Source organism: Mirounga leonina, unplaced genomic scaffold (genome assembly GCF_011800145.1).
Source record: "Mirounga leonina isolate KUSES-001 unplaced genomic scaffold, KU_Mleo_1.0 Mir_125, whole genome shotgun sequence".
Lineage (NCBI taxonomy): Eukaryota > Metazoa > Chordata > Mammalia > Carnivora > Phocidae > Mirounga > Mirounga leonina.
Window position 1 is genome coordinate 79,026,303 of NW_023270305.1, and position 18,037 is coordinate 79,044,339.

An 18,037-nucleotide genomic window follows, 5' to 3' on the forward strand; every position below is an offset into this window, starting at 1 on the left:
AATGACCAAATTCATAGACACAGAAAGCAGTATGGTGGTTGATGATCCACTATTTTGGGACAAATAAATGCCCGTTTCCTGCCCTCTTATTATATAGTTATCTGTTGGAAATTAATGAAGTTGGAAAAAAGAAAAACCATATTAAATAAGTGTTTATTGTGAACACAACCTTCAAAATGCTTGCAAAAACATGATTTGTGTGTGTGTGCGTATTCACCTACATATAATACACAAACTTACAAATACCAAATTTCATTTTGAAAGCTGGATAATGAAAGTCAGAACAAAAATGAATTAAATAGTCATGGGGACATCTGTGTTTTCATCCTGGGAAACTGTAGAAATATGAGCAATAAGAAATTTAATTTACCATTCGAGACCTACAGACAATATTTTTTCCATGTCTTTGTGACAGACACTGGTCAACCGTAAAAGTAATCTCCCCCAGACAGTACATTCCACAGACAGGATAACTATGACAAAAATGAACTACTACTTTAAAACCACCAATTAGAAACCAAGAAGAAGCCACAGTTTTCAGCCAAGTATCCTGACATGAGAGCAAGATTAACTGATCACAAACTACAGCATGTTGGAAGCAAGGTACTGTGTAAAGAAATCTGCTTTATGAAATACAAGCATATCAACAATTAAACAAGGCACTTGAGTCCCTTTTTAAAGATGAAGTAAAAGATTAATTATTGCATCATATACATGCAAAAAATAAGTGCTTGTTCAAAAGGAAGTGGGAGATGAAAGTTGTCAGGAGATGAGAAATCAAGACAAAATAAAGCCTCTAAATTTTTTGATGTTTATTTTTCCTCCAAAAATTAATACACGTAATTTTCTGAAAAACAGAAATGTAGAAAAACATCACATAGACTGTTTTCAAGCAAAACACAACTTCTAAGCATTTTAATCTACTTATAAGTCACACACCATATATAAAATTTTTAACTTATCCCATACAATTTATCACATTGCATATTTTCTCATATTGCTACAGTCTTATAACAAAATTTTGATGGAGATATAAATCTCCATTAAGGAAATATAGACTGTGTGCGTGTTCCCCTCTCACTCTTAATCCTTAGCCCTTCTACAGATTCCATTCCTGTTATGTTTCTTGTATATCTTATCATTCCAGATATTTCTACATATACAAGTGGGTGTGTGTTATGATAGCATACTAAACAAATTTTTCTCTTTTGCTTTATTTCCTTAATTAAAATATGTCACGGAGATCATTATTACTACGTATCATCTGCCTTATCTTTATTTTTTAAATTGTGGAAAATATACATGGCATAAAATTTACCAGTTAATCAGTTTAAAGTGTGCAGTTCAGTAGTGTTAAGTAGATTCACATTGTTGTGCAACCAACCTCCAGAACTTTTTCATCTTACAAAACTGAAATGCTATACCCATTAGTCAATAACTCCCCATTCCCCTCTCCCAACCCCTGATGTCCACCATTCTATTCTCTGTTTCCATAAATTTGACCACTCTAGTTACCGCATATAAGTGGACTCATACAGTATCTGTCTTTTTGTGTCTGCTTATGTCCCTTAGCATAATGTCCTCAAGGTTCATTCATGTTGTATCATGTGTCAGAACTTTCTTCCTTTTTATAACTAATACTTCATTGTGTGTATATACCCATTTTGTTTATCCATTCATCCTGAAATTGACACCTGGGTTGTTTCCACCTTTTGACTATTGTGAATAATGCTATGAACATGGGTGTACAGATATCCCTTTGAGATCCTGCTTTAAATTCTGCTATATATATATCTCTTGGATACATATACCCAGAAGTGAGATTGCTGGATCATGGGATAATTCTATTTTTAATTTTTTGATGAACCTCCATACTGTTTTGTATGGAATGGCTACACCATTTTACATTCCTGGCAACAGTGCACAAGTTTCTAACTTCTCCATATCCCCACCAACACTTGTTGATAGTAGCCATCCTAATGGGGGTGAAGTGGTATCTCATTTTGGTTTTGATTTGCATTTCCTTAATGATTAGTGATGTTAAGCATCTTTCCATATACTTGTTAGCCATTCTTACTTTTTTAACAGCTGCGTAGTATTATATATGGAAACTATAATTTATTTAATTAATATCCTGATTAAATAAACTGTCTCAGTCGCTCCTAAAAACGAAACTGCAGACTTTCATTTTACAATTCTCTGGTTTCCATTTAAAAAAACCTTTTCATTATGGAATTTCAAATATACAGTAAAGTAGGCAAACTAATATGAAGAACTCCATGTACCAATGAGCCACCTAAACATTATCAATTTCTGGCCAATTTTATTTCACTGACACTCCTACCTAGATCCCCCACCCCCCACATTTTATTTTAAAGAAAATCTGAGTCATTATATCATTTAGTTTATAATTAGTTTCCCAGATATCTTTAAAACTTGTACATTGTTTTTACGTACATGTAACACATCTATAAGATAAATTCCAAAATGTGGATTTTCTGGGTCAAGCGGAGCTGAATTTTACATTATGATAGCTAGTCCTCGCTGTCCTCAGTAAAAATTGTGTAGATTTACTCTCCCATCAACAGTAAATCAAAGTACCTGTCTGTGTTCCCTATATTCTCATCAAAATAGCATATTGCCAAACTAATCTTTGCCTTTATGTGAAAAATGGTGTTTTAAAATTTTATTTATGATATTGGACACCTTCTTGTACTTTTAAAACTCATTCCTATTTTTCTTTTTCTGTGGAAACCTGTGTATATACCTTGTCTATTTTTCTGAATGGTTGAACTTTTTCATACTGACTCCTTTTGTAATAAGGAAATTAGACCTTTTTTAGTTGCTATTTGTTTGCTATGCAGACTTGTAATATTCCTATTTGGTCACATTTATTAATCTTTAATTTTATGATTTCTAGGGTTTATATCCTATTTGGAAAGTATCTCTCCACAGCAATCTTAATTTTTTTCTCCCGTGTTTTCTTCTAATATTTTTATACGCCTTTTTTTAACATGTAAACATTTGCTCTGTTTAGAATTAATTTTGATATAAGGATATCAAAGGCATCAGTGCCCACCCCGCGTATACATAGACGGTGGGAAACAGTTTTCTTTCTATAATTAGAAAGTAAATTTAGTTACAAAATCTGATACCTTTAAGAGATCATCTATATTTATGCTCAGTATAAATAACCTACATTCATCCTTGGCAGATTTCAGGTTTTGGTAGAGGTAATGGGGGAAGAGGATGAGAACCAGTAAGGGAAGAAACAATGTGGAGACAAGACCGGAATGTCTCAAAGAAAGGTTAACTTTTCCCAAATTCACAATCTGAAAGCGCTCTGAAATCCTAGAGAACTCCCCAGAACGTGCCAGGGATTCAGTCGTGGCCAGTGCAGACAAGGACCTCTCCCGAGAGTCCGGTGAACTGACTCCATCTTCTGAAGTCTTCTCAGGACCCCTCACCCAGACAGAGTGGAATCCCAACACCTTGGGCCAAAGTCTTCTGGCAGAGCCATGCGGTCCGTCAGCCTAGCCGAATCAGAGCTGTCTCGAAGAAGGAAAACACTGGCTGCTCCTTCCGCTTGCGGCGTGCAGTGCAGTCACCCGGGAGGAGCAGCGGAGGCCAGTCGCGATACACCCCCTACAAGCCTGCGGTTCCGGAGGACTCTCAGTGGAGCTTTTGTACCCGCCCCACGAGTACGGTCTTTGGAGCGTGCCGGGCGGGGGCGGAGCGGGGCGGGGCGAAGTCGGGAGGGGGCGGGGCGGGGCCGAGAAGCGGGGGCGGGTAGGGGCGGGGCCAGACAGGGATGAGGGGAGAGGAGCTGGGGGGCGGGGTGGGTCGGCGCCGGGGACTGTGCGGAGGCTAGGGAGGGAGCGGGCCCGAGGACCGGCCGGAGGTGGGACGATGCTCGGGGAAGGGGAGGGTTTGAGGCGGAGCCAGACGGGGGCGGGGCCGTGGCGGAACCAGGCCGGGAACCGGGCCGAGGGAAGGCCGGAGGTGGGGCGGGAACGCGGCCGGGTTTCCCGCGCCGGCGGCTCCGCCCCCGCGCCCACCTCTCCTCGCCCCTGCCCCGCGCTCCCGCGCGGCGCGCCCAACCATTTGCCGGTTGAGGACGGGAGGCGGCAGCGGCCTCCCCGCCCCTTGCCTGCCTCCCCTTCCTGCTCGCGGCCCGCCCGCCGGCCTGCCCGCCAGCCCGCCCGTAGCCGGCCGCTGCGCGAGGGAGGAGACGGCGGTCGGAGCGGCGCGGGCAGCCGAGGTGCGGAGGGACGAAAGCCGACTGCGGAGAGATGCTGGGCGTGGCGGCAGGAATGACCAACAGGTAGGGGACGGGCGCCGTCGCGACTGCGCTGCGCTCGGCACCCGCCACGTCGGCGGCGAACCAATTCCCCGGCCTTCCCGGGGGCCTGGGTGCCGGTCGTGGGTGGGCGGCCTCTCTCCTCGCGCTCCGGCCTCCGTCCGAGCCGCTCCGCGGCCGCGGAGCCGGGCGCAGAGCGTCCCCCAGGCCCAGCCGCCCGCAGCCACGCTTCCGCGCTACCCCCGCGGCGCGCTCCGACCCGGGTTGGCGGCCGCTGGTGAGAGGTTCCACTAGTTATTGGTGACGTGTCCACTGTCGCCTAAACACTTCGAGGGCTTAGCACAGCACCCGACAACAGATGTTTGTTGAGTGAATAGTTCATGTTCTAGCCGTTGGAACACGTTATACAGACCAGCGGCTCTCAAACGTCTTGGTCTTAGCACCCATTTTAAAAAATAAAAGAACTTTTTGCTTGTGATGGTTATGCCTATAGACATTTACTGGATTAGAAGTGAAAACTGAGACATTTAAAATATTTAATTCATTAAAGAAACAGTAAATCCGTTATATGTTAATAGACATAACACATTTTTATGAAAATAGTATTTTCCTAAACAAAAAATCAGTGCGACGAATGGTGTTCTTTTACATTTTGCAAATCTCTTAAATGTCTGGCATAGTAGAAGGACAACTAGAGTTTCCTAAATGCTTTGCATTCAGTCTAGTGCGATGTGTTTTTTGACTGAACTGTGTGAAGAAAATCTGGTCTTACACAAATACCTACCTAGTTGGAAAGGGAGGAGTGTTTTAATAGCTTTTGCAGATAATTGTGGATATTCTTTGCTACTACACTCAAACTAGATAAATGGTAGTTTCTTAAAGATTAGTTTGGATGTGGAATCTGAAGCCTTACCAGTGAACTTTTCACTCCTACATAAAAATTCACTGGTCTGTTTTGCAGTGTGAATGGACTTGTTACCCATTGTAACATCATATGTTTGTCAGTTGGAAAATATTGGTTCATAGAGTTAGGCAGATCTTCCAAATGCTGACACATTTCATCATACAATACCACTAGATAATATTTGTCAATATCACCACTGATTTCATTAGAAAAGTTGGTAAGTATTGAGAACCTGTCACACTCCAAGCGGTGGGAACAAGTTTCCCACCATTCTGAATTTCACTCGAAAGTTTGATTTTTATTATTGGCAGAAAACTACTGTCAGTTGTTTTCCCCTAAGTGACAGGCTCACTTTTTTGAGTTCCAAGAAATGTCTGCCAAATACAAGTCTAAAAACCATAGTTTATCACTTATTATTTCCAGTAAAAATGGTATACCATGAAGAAAGCATTTGATTCACCTCATCACTCAGTGACACATGTGCTTTTCCTAGAGACAACCATCTTCTTTGGTATGCAGCAGAACTGCTTTATGCATCCCTCCCTTGTCATCACAAGTAACAAGAAGGTCAAGGGTCAAGATTTAATAATGTTAATAATTTGTACCGCTTCATCCAGGACATTTTTTTGTTTTTGAAAAATTTACTGAATATTAAGTTGATACAAAATTTAAGATATAAGATATAAAGAATAATGTTACAGTGGCTACACAGTACGAATAAAGAATACAGATTGTTTCCTTTTAAGACCCTTCAGCTGATCTAGTGTCCCTCCTTGATCTCATTCCCGTCCCGTCCTGAATTTGCTGTTAGCAATCCTTTCCTTTTTTCTTCTATTTTCTTTCTTTCTTTCTTTCTTTCTTTTGTATTAAGTACATTCATGTTGTTGGATGACCATTACCACCATCCATCTATCTCTGGAATTCTTTTCCCCTTGCAAAACTGAAATTCTATACCCATTAAATAACAACTTTCTGTTCCTCCCTCCCTGCCAGCCCCTGGTAACTCCTATTCTGTTTTCTATCTCTGATTTTGACATTCCAGGTAATTCATATAAATGGAATCAATCACACAGTATTTGTCTCTCTGTGATTGGCTTATTTCATTCACTTAGCATAATGTGCTCAGGGTTCATCCATGTTGTAGCATGTCAGAATTTCCTGACTTTTTAGAGCTGAATAATATTCCATTGTATGTGTACATTCATTTGTTTTATTTATTCATCCTTTGATGGTGTCTTGGGTTGCGTCTGTGTTTTAGCTATTGTGAATAATGCTGCTAATAACATGGGTATGCATTCTTTAATTGGAATTTTTATAGATTCACATGCAGTTATAAGAAATAATTCAGAGAGATCCAGTGTATCCTTTACCCAGTTTCCCCAATAATAATATTTTGCAAAGAAGTAGTATAGTATCACAACCATGTTGGTAGTAACACAATCCATCAGTCTTACTCAGATTTCCCAGTTGTAGTCATCTGTGTGTGTGTATATGTATTTAGTTCTGTGTAATTTTACCACAAGTGTTGGTGCATGTGTCTATCACCATAGTCAAAATATAGAACAGTGAGTTCCAGCATCACAAGGATCCTCATGTTGCCATGTTATACCCATACCCACCTTTGCTTTTGCATTATCAGTGAAAGTGTCACTGCAGTGCAAAAGGCTACAGCAACTTTTTCGGAACTTCTTAGTAGTATTATGAAAAGAGTTTTGATCTCCCAGACCTCTTGTAAAAGTCTTGGAGATACCTCCACCACCCCTACCTCCTCCAGGGTTTTGAGACCACATTTGGAGAACCGCTGTAATGACATAATCCTAAATGATGAGGGAGGTGGATATTTGGTATATTTTTAAAAGACTATATAGAAAGATTTTTCTTAAAATACGTATTAAAGGCTTGTTGTTCTGTGTGCTCTCTAGTTTGGGGGTGTTTTAGTGGGACTTACTAAGACTTGAAGAACCACTACGAAAAAAAGCAATTTTCTGCCCTTAAGGATTTTCCTGACAAGATAGCCAGTGTTGTAATGAAAAGGAAAAATGTCATGGCACTGAGTGTCTTACTAAAACTTCAGTGCTCTGTGCCTTTTTGTATGGGTGAGGAAGTTGGGCTCTTCACTTTTAAGAAAACCAGTGAAAATTAGGTGGTGGAAAGATAACCTTCAGTTCTGGTTGTTCCATGCCCTACAAGCTTAGAGAAAATAATCAATCAGGACTGTTGTCTTTGAATTTTTTTTAAAAAGTCTTATCATTGACATACAACGTTATATTAGTTTCAGATATACAAATATACAACATAGTGATTAGACAGTTCCGTTCCATACATTGCAAAATACCACAATAATAAATGCAGTTATCATCTGTCATCATACAATGTTACTACAATATTATTGATTATATTCCCTCTGTTGAGCTTTTCATCCCCTTGACTTATTTTATTTTATTTAATTAATTAATTTATTTTTTAAAGATTTTTATTTATTTGACAGAGAGAGATACAGCGAGAGAGGGAACACAAGCAGGGGGAGTGGAGAGGGAGAGGCAGGCCTCCCGCCGAGCAGGGAGCCCGATGTGGGGCTCGATCCCAGGACCCTGAGATCATGACCTGAGCCCAAGGCAGACGCTTAACGACTGAGCCACCCAGGCGCCCCCCCCTTGACTTATTTTAGAACTGGAAGTTTGTACCTCTAAATCCCCTTCACCTGTTTTGCCCTTGTTCCCAGTCCTCCACCCTGACACCGCCCCCTCCCCCAACACACAACCAACCACCAGTTTGTTCTCTGTATTTATGAGTCTGTTTCTGTTTGGTTTGTTCATTTTTTATTTTTGGATTCCACATATTATCATTCCCATCCCTTTCCTCTATGGTGACCCCTGGCACCATCTTCTGGACAGCTCTTTCTCTTGGCAAATATGGGTACAGCACTTGAGCTCCTAGAGAGGGCCTTTCTGCCCCTCCATTTGGTCAGAGAAGCTTCAACAGCTAAAGCAGATCTATAATGGGAGAGCAAAGCTTTGCTCTTAGAGTCTCTATTTTTATTTTTTTATTATTTATTTATTTATTTTTTAAAAGATTTTATTTATTTATTTGAGAGAGAGAGAATGAGAGACAGCATGAGAGGGAGGAGGGTCAGAGGGAGAAGCAGACTCCCTGCCGAGCAGGGAGCCCGATGCGGGACTCGATCCCAGGACTCCAGGATCATGACCTGAGCCAAAGTCGCTTAACCAACTGAGCCACCCAGGCGCCCCTAGAGTCTCTATTTTTAGTAGTGTTATGTTTGTTCTTCAGATAATCATTTAAATAAACCCCAGTGTAGGTCATGTTCTTATTTAAGGTTGTACTTAAATAGAAGGCAAAACATCTCAGGCCGTTTGTCGATTTTACATTTCTTGTAATTATGCTTTAAGCTGTGGTTTCCCACCCACAGGAATATCATCTACATTACATGCTGGACTGTTGCCATGTTACCTTCTAAAAATTTCATTTTTAAGATACTTGAGAAGCAAGGGTTGCTCTACCTGCTGCACACATTGTGCATTCTGCCCCACAGTGGTTTTACCCCCCCTCATACTGACATCATCTCTCTTTTATTTGATCTCATCAGACATTTCCACACTGGAGTTCACTGGGGGAGAGGAGGAAGCATTTTCCTGCATATTTCTTTATTTTTTTCATGTTAGAGCATATTTTGGAGTTTGAGGAGTCCACAAGAAAATTTAACATAGATAGGGGTTGGGAAGTTACAGATAAATCAGGCTCTGAATTTGTGTGTTCTGTGTGGGGTAGGAAAAGGGTGCTAGAAATTGAGTTTGAATGCTGACAGATATGTTGGGGGTGGGAGACACCTGAAGTCTGGAGTCTTACCAGGATGTCTGAGGGGTAGGTATGATAAAGTGAGAGAAGAACCACTACAAACCTAACAGAACCACTACTACATAACAAAATGTACCGTCTTAATCATTTTTCAGTGTGCATTCAGTGGCATTAAATACATTCACACTGGTGTGCCGCCATTGCCATTAGCCATCTCCAGAACTTTCTCGTCATCCCACACTGAAACTCCAGGCGATTAAACAATGTTTCCTCATTTCTGGCAATTATTTTTTTTAATTTAATAAGCTGTCTTACATGTTTTCCTGTGTAGCATATCTAGATCTACCATAATTTTTTAACTTTAGATTTAATGGCTGTATAGTAGTTCACAGTACACATGTGATAGATTTATATAGCCAGCCCTTGATGGACATTTTGGTTCCAGTTTTTTGTTATTTCAAGTCCGTTGAACATCCGTGCCAGTGTTTCTGTAGGAGATCCCTGAGTGGGTGTGTGCATGGATGGTTGGGCCCATGTTCTGATCCCAGCTCTGTCCCTTCATGGCTCTATGGCCTTACCCAAGTCAGCCTCCTTAAGGCTTATTTTCTTTTTTTTTTAAGATTTTATTTATTTATTTGACAGAGAGAGAGACAGTGAGAGAGGGAACACAAGCAAGGGGAATGGGAGAGGGAGAAGCAGACTTCCCACTGAACAGGGAGCCCAGTGCGGGGCTTGATCCCAGGACCCTGGGATCATGACCCGAGCTGAAGGCAGACGCTTAACAACTGAGCCATCCAGGCATCCCAAGGCTTATTTTCTTAATTTATAAAGTAATACCGTCTATCTCAGAGAGTTGTTGTGAGAATTAAATATGCAGGCCAATATAAACATTTCTGAAAGATACAAATGAAACTGTTAATAATTGTTGCCCCCCGAGAGGGTGTCTAGGAATCTAAGGAGTTTAGGAATCTAGAATGAGAGGAAAATTTTTTTACTGTGTACCTTTTTGTACTGTTTTGATTTTTTTAACCATGTGCATGGAATCTGACATCATGCCAGGAACATAGTAGATGCTCAGTTAATGGTAACTATAGTTGTTGATGTTGATTTTTTCTATCATCCTGGTTCTTTTTTCCAAGCTTACAACTTCTGACTTCACTGTTAATGGCACTGATACAGTCACTTGCGATTTCTTCCGTTCCTTCACTCTCTATACCCACATTCTTGCAGAGTTCCTACCGTAGAATTTTCTTTGAATCCATACTTCTCTTTCTCACTCCTTACTTCTTTTTCACCCTTGTTCTGATTATCTTTCAAGTGAGTGTAAGATAACAATATTAAGGCTGGGAAAGACTTTAGAGAATACAAAATAAAATACATATGCATATTAAAACATTTGAGGTGGAACACACAATTCTGTGTGCGTTCCTGTTTATTGTTTAAACGTTGATAAAGTACAGATTCTTTTAAAGGTGTTATAGGATTTGTGGTAGCATTTTTGTAGTATATGCTCTTTGTTAGCATATACTGAAAAGACAATTACAGTAACATGAAGATTAAGAAATTTACTTAGCATTTAAAAAATGGCTTCATATGTGAAAAAATTACAATCTACTAATGTACTCAACACTTTTGTGAGTCTACTACAGTAGTCCACTCAACTCTTCCTTTATTTTATAAGTCAGGAGTTGCATAGAGAGGTAATTTTATTTACCTCTATTCAAGGCCACAATGTGAGTTAATAGTAGGGGTAGGACTAGAGCCCAAATTTTGAAGGTAGTGTGGAGTCCTCTCTGCTCTACTACACTAGTTTGTTCTGTTACTTCATTCAAAGTGCATTGTTAGAGTTTGTTACATATATATTTTATCTTCCTATCTATAGTTAAGTGCCTTGAGGGCTGAGACTTTGATATTTCTGAGCCCCATTAACATAGTGGTTCTGGAAATGTCTGAATGAATTACTAAATGTTGCCTTAGAATTGTTCTATTGCAAAGGTCCTGGATGTCACTCTCTTTCAAGTGGATTCCTTTTGTGAAATGCGTTCCTGGGGACATGGGATTCGTAGGCATACATGATGATGATTATATTTCTTCATTCCCAGAGACTTGGGTCTTCTTGCCCACCCATGTCCACTGCCCCCACATGGCACAGTCTGAGAGATTCTTTCCTGTTGACAGACTTCTTTACTGATGCATCAGTTAAGCGACAAATACACCAGCTGCTTAAACAGATTGTAAATTATTTCTCATTGGCAAATGTTGTAGTTGTTGGTTTTGTTTTGTGAAAGCTGGGCACATTGCTACCCCTTATGGAATCTGCTTTACTAATACAGCACGGGAGAGAGCGTGGGCAGTTGCTGCCTCTCCCACAGCTTGTTGCTCCTTCTTCTCAATGCAGCAGATTCCTCAATGCAAGGTGCGGTGCAGGTGCAACTGTAGAGACCAAAAAGGCAGAGAAGACATGGTCCCAGCTCTCGAGTATCTCTCAGTTTAACTATTCTATCATTCATGTTGGCTCCAGATTTTCCTAAAGCACCACTTTGGTCATTTTACTCTACCTTTCACAATATTAAGAAGACTTCTTAATTGCCTGCCAAATAAAGTCCAAACTCTAGAGCCTAAAGTTTAAGGCTCTCTGTGGTCTGGCCCCAGCCTGTCTGATAGCTTTGTCATACACTATTCCCTTAGTCTTTATTTCACTAAACTCTCACCTGTTTGCCATTTTCTGAAAACATCTAGTGTTTCCCATCTCTGTGTCTTTGCTCATGCTGTTCTTTTGGGCCAGAAAATCATCTTCTCCTGTGTCTTCTTGGCATTTGGGACAGAATTGCCACTTCTCCCATGAAATAATGAGTTTCTGGAACATTTATTGAGCCCGTGTTGTATGGTTGGGGAGTTAGGGATTCGGAGCTTGTATCTGCTCTCCCCAAGCATTTTGACTTCATTTGTGGTAGTTACCAGCTTCTGTTTTTTGTTTTTTTTTGTTTTTTTTATGTGACAGACAGAGAGACACAGTGAGAGAGGGAACACAAGCAGGGGGAGCGGGAGAGGGAGAAGCAGTCTTCCCGCTGAGCAGGGAGCCCGATGCGGGGCTCAATCCCAGGACCCTGGGATCATGACCTGAGCCGAAGGCAGACGCTTAACGACTGAGCCACCCCAGGCGCCCGACCAGCTTGTTTTGTGTTACAGTTATTAGTATAGATATGTCTAATCTTTTCGGCCAAATTGTTATCTCTGAAGGTAAAGGAATGTCTTAAATCAAAATTTGTTAAATGTCCAAAGAAAAACAAACTAGATTTAAATGAACTTTATTTCTCCTTTTATTCCTTCATTTGTTAGTGAATTGAAAAGTTCAGAGCTGGTTCTGCTTAGTGCCTGTGACATCTTTTGAATAAAGCCACCGAAATTTGAGTAAGACAAGATAACTTTCACATTTGGTTTAACTTACTTCTACAGTGTAATGTGTACTAGTGGCAGAGACCCAACACCCACGGAACATTGGGAAGAAATTCAAACGATGTTTAGTCATCCCTACTTAGATAATTTCATTTCACTGCCAGGCCACTCATTTGAAAGCTTTCTTAGTGGTAACCACTTTTTATTAATTACCTACTTTGACAAAAGGTACTTTAAAGGTGTTGAACATCTGTGTAACAGATCTTACCTTCACAGCCACATCACGAAGTAGAGTGTTTAATGCCTATTTTACAGACGAGGGTACTAAGTTCAAGAGGTGAAGAACTCACCAGGTCACACATGAGTCGTGCCCCCCAGAGGTCTGTGGCTCCTCCATTCACTTCACTGTTCAGTTGGTCAGAGCTCTCTGTAGTTCTTTGCTGAGATTTGAAGGTTTTTCTCTTACCTTAGCATGCCAACCAGCCTATCCAGTTTTATTCCCCACTACTCTTTCTTTTCTTACTCATCTTTTCATTATTGCCAGACATACCACAGTACTTCTTTCTGAACTTGGTTTTTCCTTTTTTGTGGGGTAGAGGGTTCCAAATCTTGTGCTCAAGGCCCAGCCTAAGCTCTTCTGTCCTGAAGATGGCTTCCCTGGCTGCTTCTACCTCTTGTTAGTCTTTTCTTTCTTGGCCTCCTAGAGAACATACTGGATAAGATTAAACTCTTTACTTAAATTTAGTGTGTAGGTACTTGTGTGCAACACACAAATGTCTGCTATTTTAATTTTGAACTCTTGGCTATGCTTGCATGTACTAAAATAGTTTTTACAAATTTGAAGACATAGTTCCAATTCAGTGTGCATTCATTGTGTATACTGTGCTGTGGGTTCTGAAGCATATCATTATAATATAGTGAGGGATCACACTTTGTCTATACAAGTAGCATAGGAGGAGTTTTTAAAAGCCTTTGAGAAATTTAAAGGAGGAAACGATCATTTGTCACCAGTTACTGTAGATTTATTGTTATTTACTTAATATGTGAGGATCAGTCAAATGTTTGTTGAGCTCTCCCACGAGGTAGAGACCTATCGGTCATGGCAGTGTTCAACCTGAGGCTGGTTTATTTGGAACGTTGAATCCAGTATAGCAGTACTCTCAGAACATGGGCTGCAGACCATCGACATGGGGTTCATACTAAATGCAGATTATTCATCCTATTCTCATACTTCTTGGGGGGGGGAATGTCATGAAATCTGTACTTTAAAATTTTTTGTTATGGAGAATTTCAGACATATATAAAATATAGACTAATATATCCCCATGTGCTACCACTCAGCTTCAGTAGTTATTGCCTGATGGTAAATCTTTGACTGATTCCTCTCTTTTTTCATTCCTTTCTTTCCTATGTCATATCATAAAGATTTTAATATGTACCCTTAAAAAATAAAGGCTCTTCTAAAAAAAAGTCTAAATATAACTACAACATCATTATCACACCTGAAAAAGAGTACTAACAGTTCCTTGATATCATCAACTACCCAGTTAGTTTTCAACTTTCCATTTATCTCAAGCATCCATTTTATTTTGTAGTTTTTCTGAATTGGGATCTAAGTAAGGTTTAAATGTTTGATAGATTGATAAATATGTTAGTCTCTGTTGTTCATCAGCCCCAGCAGCATGGTCAGTTCTCTGGGTTTTCTTTTTACTTTATATATTCCAATCTTAGACCTGAAGAATCTGGCAGTCTGGAAATGCCACCAGATGCAGACCAAAAAGCCACAACAAAGGACTGCTCTCTCTAGCCAAGGACCAGGAGAGAGAAAGTCTAATAAGACATAAAACATTTAGATGGTATGTGCTCTACTCCAGCCAAACACCCGTGAAAAACTGTGGTCACATCCCTACTCATGCCAGTGAAGTCCAAGTGGGGAGCCTAGACTTTCATCCTCACCAGGCTGGAACCTGACACTCCCAGCACCCCTGTCATGGTAGGGTCAGCAAGAGGCCAACTAGGGAATCAGGACTTTCATCCTCACTGGTAATTACCACCCCCCGCCCCATTATCAGTGTCAGTGCAGACAATGTAGGGTACTAAAACTCATCCTTGCCCACCATTAATGAAGAGTTCCCGTCTTGTGTGTCAACAGAGGCCAGATGAGGAGCCCATATTTCTACCTCTGTCTGGCAGTAATGAGGGAGCTCTTTTGCTAGAGAGATTTCAGAAAAAGCCAGTTTCATAACACAATAAAAATATTCATGTTTTGTTAGGAAAACATTTGTCATATCAAGAACCAGAAAAATCTTAAAGTGAAGAAAAAAAGACAATAAATAGATCTCAGCACCAAGATGACAGAGATGTTAAAATTATCTGATAAAGATTTTAAAGCAGTCATAATAAAAATGTTTCAGTAAGCAACTGTGAAGATGCTTGAAACAAATGAAGACGTAGAAAGCCTCAACAAAGAAATAGAAGATAAGATATAAAGAAGATTCAAATGGAAATTCTGCCACTGAAAAATGTAATAATGAAAATAAAAAGTTCAGTGGAGGGCTCAGCAGTGGATGGGTTCAACTGAACGGGACTGAAGAAAGAATCAGTGAACTGGAAGATTAAAATACTAGAAATTACCCAGTGTGAACAACAGAGAGAACATAGACCCTGGGGGTGAGGGGGCAGGGAACAAAGCCTCAGGGACTTGTGGAACTATAAAAAAAGAGCTAATATTTGTGTCATTTGAATCCTGAAAGGAGAGGGAAAGAGAGTGGGGTAGAAAAATACTAGAGGAAATAATGGCTGAAAATTTTCCCAAATTGGCAAGAAATGTAAATGCACCAACTCAAGAAGCTGCGTAAACCACAAACAGGATAAACCCAAAGAAATTCCAGCCAAGACACATGATTAAACTTCTGAAAACTAAAGACATAAAAAAAAAACCTTGAAAGTAGCCAGAGGAAAAAAATGACATTTTGCCTTTATAGGAAATATCCAACTCTTGGTTTTAGCCCAGGTCATGATCTCAGGGTCCTGGGATCGAGCCCCTCATTGGGCTCCAAGCTCATCAGGGAGTCTGCTTGTGGATTCTTTTTCTTCCTCTCCCTTGGCCCCTCCCCTGCTCATGCTCACTCTAAAATAAATAAATATCTATTTAATATTTTAATATTTATTAAATATTAATTAAATATTTAATATTAAATTAATTAAATTTAATTAATCAATATTTATTAAATATTATTTTAATATTTAATAATTTATTTAATATTTTAGTATTTATTATTATTTAATAACATTAAATAAATATTTATTTTTTAAAGATTTTATTTATTTATTTGAGAGAGAGAGTGAGAGAGAGCATGAGAGGAGAGAGGGTCAGAGGGAGAAGCAGACTCCCCGCTGAGCAGGGAGCCAGATGTGGGACTTGATCCAGAGACTCCAGGATCATGACCTGAGCCGAAGGCAGTCGCTTAACCAACTGAGCCACCCACATGCCCAAATAAATAAATATTTAAAAAGAAAAATAATTAGAGCAGAAATCCGTGAAATTGAAAACAGGAAATGAATAGAGAATATCAATAAAACCAAAAGCTGGTTCTTGGAAAAGTTCAACAAAAGTGATAAGGCTATATCCAGGCTAAGAAAAAAAGAGAGGACATAAATTACTAATATCAGAAATGAAAGAGGGGATATCACTACAGATCCTAATGAAATTAAAAGGATAATAAAGGAATACAATGAACAATGCCCACACATTTGATAATTTACTAGAAATGGACCAATTCCATGAAAGACACAATCTTCTAAAACTCACACAAGAAAAAATAGATGATCTGAATAGGCCTGTATCTATTGAAAGAAATTGAATCAATAAATAATAATCTTCTAAAACAACTCCAGGCCCATATGGGTTTACTGGCGAATTCTATTATGCCATTTTTCTACAGTCTTTCAGAGGATAAAACTAGAAGGACTACTTCCAACTACCAACACTTTCTATGAAGCTAGCACTGTCCTAACACCAAAGTCAGACAAAGGCATTACAAGAAAAGGAAACTTCAGACCGGTATCTCTTATGAACATAGATGTAAAAGGTATCAACAAAATATTAGCAAATTGAATCCAAAAAAGTATAAAAAGAATTACACATCATGACCAAATGGGATTTATCCCAGGTATGCAAGATTGGTTTAACATCCAGGAAACAACTTTATTCTTAATGCCCAAATACTAGAAACACCTCAGATGTCCTTCAGCAGGTAAATGCTTAAATGAAGTGTAGTTCCTCTGTCTCATGAAATGCTATTCAGCAATAAAAAGGAATAGGCTATTGATTTTTGTACAAGTTTGGATGGATCTTGAGATCCTTAAGGGCACTATACTGAATGAAATAAAAAGCCAATCTCAAAAGGTCACATACTGTGTGGTTCAATTTATATAACATTTTCTAAATAACAAAATTATAGAGATGGAAAACATTAGTGGTGGCCAGGGGTTAAGAGGAGATGGGGATGGGGACAGAGGTTGGAGGGAAGTAGGGTATGGGTATGAAAGGACAACATGGGGGATCCTTGTGGTGATAGAATGTGTATCTTCACTGTAAACCAGTATCATTGTTGTGATTTTAGTGTGCTACATTTTTGTAAGATGTTACCATTTGAAGACACTGGGTAAAGTGTATGTAAGATATCTCTGTATAATTTCTTAGAACTGCATGTGAATCTACAATGATCTTAAAACATTTAATTTTTTAAAAAGATTTTATTATTAGAGAGAGAGAGAGCACAAGCAGGGGGAGCAGGAGAGGGAGAAACAGGCTCCCCGCTGAGTAGGGAGCCCAATACAGGGCTCGATCCCAGGACTCTGGGATCATGACATGAGCTGAAGGCAGATGCTTAACTGACTGAGCCACCCAGGTGTCCCAAAACATTTAATTTTTAAAAATGCATGTTTGCCTAAATGGGCAACAGTTATCATTTTTCCATCTGTTCCCCACTGAAACTTTTATGGACTTATTATACTGCTATAATTTTCCCAGACCATGCTTGTTCTTAATTTTCATGGAAATTCTCTAAGAGTAAAATGGAGAGTCAGATAGGGTAGGGAAAATAAATGTGTTTTGAGGACACCTGAATTAAATTATTGAGCTGTTCATTTCCTGCCTCACTTACCAAAAGCAGAGAGATATAGGACATTGAAGTGGTTATCTGGGTAATCCAGACTCCCTGTGTTGGACCCTCATGTCTTCAAAAGGGAATGGTTGAAAGGTCTTTTTTTAAGAACACTGTAGCTCAGATTTCTCTGTTTCTGTCAAAAACAGAGGCTGGCTTCTCCAGATACAGAATATCTAATTGAGAATTAGAGTGTTTAAAATTTGACATTTTGCATGAAAAGTTATAATTCCATCTCAGGTGCTCCTGCAGCAGAACTCAGTGATAATCTTTTCAGAGCTTCTGACGTGTTTGGAAAGGCTCCCACGTTGTAAGATTGTCTGGAGCTGTACATTGCTGGCATTGCATCAACTGAGACGTCAGACTGTCAATCATGACTTCTGTACTTAATAAAGAATATGTTAAGAACCATTGGCTAGCTCTGCAGTGCTTTGGAATTGATTACATATTTAGTCT

General features: G+C 39.7%; 1 protein-coding gene across 2 annotated transcripts in view; it reads left to right on the top strand.

Annotated features, from left to right (window-relative positions):
* Window positions 1-4,028: 4,028 nt before the first annotated feature.
* The window catches only part of LIMS1 (LIM zinc finger domain containing 1), a 159,283-nt gene continuing 145,274 nt past the window's right edge, over window positions 4,029-18,037 (top strand). The window contains exon 1 of one of the 2 annotated variants that reach the window (XM_035001905.1): window positions 4,029-4,324. In XM_035001905.1, the coding sequence (XP_034857796.1) occupies window positions 4,293-4,324 (32 nt within the window). In that variant the 5' untranslated portion in view covers window positions 4,029-4,292. The remainder of the gene's footprint in view (window positions 4,325-18,037) is intronic. The other variant, XM_035001907.1, reaches the window with a different exon arrangement.